General features: G+C 40.9%; 1 protein-coding gene across 1 annotated transcript; it reads left to right on the top strand.

Annotated features, from left to right (window-relative positions):
• The first annotated feature begins 644 nt into the window (after positions 1 to 644).
• Positions 645 to 1,907, top strand: LOC145248783 (uncharacterized). Its single transcript, XM_080110417.1, has one exon. It carries the CDS (start codon positions 645 to 647, stop codon positions 1,905 to 1,907), a length of 1,263 nt encoding a protein of 420 aa, XP_079966543.1.
• Positions 1,908 to 2,460: the final 553 nt, after the last annotated feature.

Raw genomic sequence — 2,460 nt, 5'->3', positions numbered from 1 at the left:
ACAGGTAACAATCATTTCAGTGATTCGTGTCCCTGTAAAAGAAGCCCTACGGGCAATTGTGAGCGATGTTAAGCCCAGGACCATACCACAATCATGTGTCCTATGCCATATACATCAACAAATGAATGTATCAATACTGGTTTGGGTGAGAAGCAGTGTATTTTGCCGATTACTACTATCGTACTACAAAGAGAGGACAAAGCTGTGATGTTTGATAGACACGGGCAGTCAAAATTTGTATTTTAGTGGAAGAATTTTGTAGGATCTGGCTTGTGACCCAAGATCCGTCTCAGAAGTAAACCTTGAGATTGTTCCTAGGAAGGAAAACCTGCAATTTTCAGCAACTTACCACAACAGTTGAGTTGACACCAGAGGTAAAGCAGCAGCTACCTATCCTTATTGACAAGGAATTAGATATCATTCATACAGTGGAGCATTTGGCGATTGTGGTTGAGAACCTTACGTAATTGGATTACACCCTGGATACAGATTTCGGAAGAAATGCCACTATAACTTTGGAAGCGTTACAATTTATGGAACCCTTATAAATGATAAAATGTATGAATGGGAAAGCTTGGCTTTCCCAACGAGGAGTGATTCCTTTTTTGAATCCCAGGAATTTCATGTTTCCTCATCAAATTATTATGATCCAACACAAGGTTCCAGCTTATGGAGAAGTCATGAGAACTGTTAAGTGTCCGACCTCCATCGTTAATAGTGTTCTTGACGTGTGTTCTTCTTATTCTGACCCTTATAAAGAAACTTTTGAGGACAGTACTGTAGAAAGAGGTCTGGAGTGGATTTACAGTGTGGAGTCTTTGGGGCTATCAGAAAACGACACCTTGTCTGACTATGATGCCCAGAAGGTAGAGGAGTTTATGAGAAATATAGAGTTTAAGGAGGGACAGTACTGGGTGCAGTTACCGTGGCACACTGATAAATTAGCTCATGTGCGCTCTAATCACCAAGTAGCCCTCAAGGTGTTGGATAGGGTGGTACACACTCTGGAAGTGAAGGGCCTCTATGAGGAATATTTAGAGCTTTTTGCCGAACAAGAGGCAGAAGGCATAATAGAACTCTTTCCTTGTTCACCTAAACAGTTCCATAAACATTTTTGGATCCCTCATCGACCGGTCTTTAAAACCGATAGCATAGCAACTACTAAAATGCGACCAGTCTTCAACTGTTCATTGAAGGTCAAGGGAGGAGTATGCTTAAACAAGGCTGCATACCCAGGGGTAACTTTAACCGGAAACATGTTAAATCTAACTCTACTCTTTCGGACAAATAGATATACATTATTGGGAGACATCAGGAAGGCATTTCTGATGATTAGATTATCAAAGGAGTCTGGTAGAAATAAGTTTTGCTTCTTTCTAAAACGGGATGATCGTCTGGTATGTTACCGTTATACAACCATTATCTTCGGCTTTAACGCAAGCCCTTTTATATTGAACTCCATATTGAAGTATCATGCGTCTAGATTTCCAGTTGATGAATGCACCAAACTGTTGAATTCAAATTTTTATGTTGACAATCTGGTCAGTACGAATAATTCGGAAGGTGTGTTGAGAAAACTATATCATGAAATGAAGGAAAGATTGAAGAAAGGAGGATTTGATCTGCGATCATGTAACACCAATTGCCCAAAGCTACAGGAATTGATGAGGAAGAATGAGACTTTGACAACTCAAAGTTCTCCTTGGGAAAAGGTTCTGGGTTACAGATATGACCCAGAGTCGGACTCCATCAGCCTAGTCCAGCGAACTTGGGACCCCAACTTAGCAACAAAACGTAAAATACTATCAGCTACATGCAGTGTGTTTCACCCATTATCTTTATGTCTCCCAGTCACCATTCAAAGTTGCATATTGGTGGGAGAAATGTGGAAGGCTAATATTGATTAGGATGATCCCATTCCAAAGGAAATGCAGGAAAGGTGGAGATTACTAGCTAGTGATTTGTCGGCGCTTCATTCGTTATCGTTTAGAAGACAGGTACTTGATAGCGATACTGTTGCGGATTTATACATATTGACAGATGCCTCAAAAAAGGCATATGGGTTTTCTGTATATGTAGTTCAGGGAGGTATATCTTCTCTGATTTTTGCTAAGGCAAGGGTAGCACCATTAAAAGCTAAAACCGTGCCAACGCTAGAACTATTAGCAGTCTTTTTGGAAATTAAATGTCTTAGCAATTGTGGAGAAAGAAGTGGCTTACCGTTAAAGCGGCTGCACGTTTGTGCCTGCAGAGCACAAATTGAGAATCAAGATGGCGCCTGCATGTGTTTATGTGGAAAAAAGTCTCGGGGAATCTCGGAGAATCTCGTACCCTGATTCCATATATAACGAGGAAAGGAAAGCGGGAAGGGACGATTTTTAGTCACAAAAGCGAATGGACGTGTATAAAAGAAGAGGTAGAAGAAAAGAGTGTGGTGAGCGAAACAAACAACGACTCGGT

This window comes from Euprymna scolopes, chromosome 27 (assembly GCF_053919585.1).
Source record: "Euprymna scolopes isolate OS-2025 chromosome 27, ASM5391958v1, whole genome shotgun sequence".
NCBI classification, from domain to species: Eukaryota; Metazoa; Mollusca; class Cephalopoda; order Sepiida; family Sepiolidae; genus Euprymna; species Euprymna scolopes.
The sequence above is the reverse complement of the archived record's forward strand: the minus strand, read 5'-3'. Positions and strand labels throughout refer to the sequence as shown.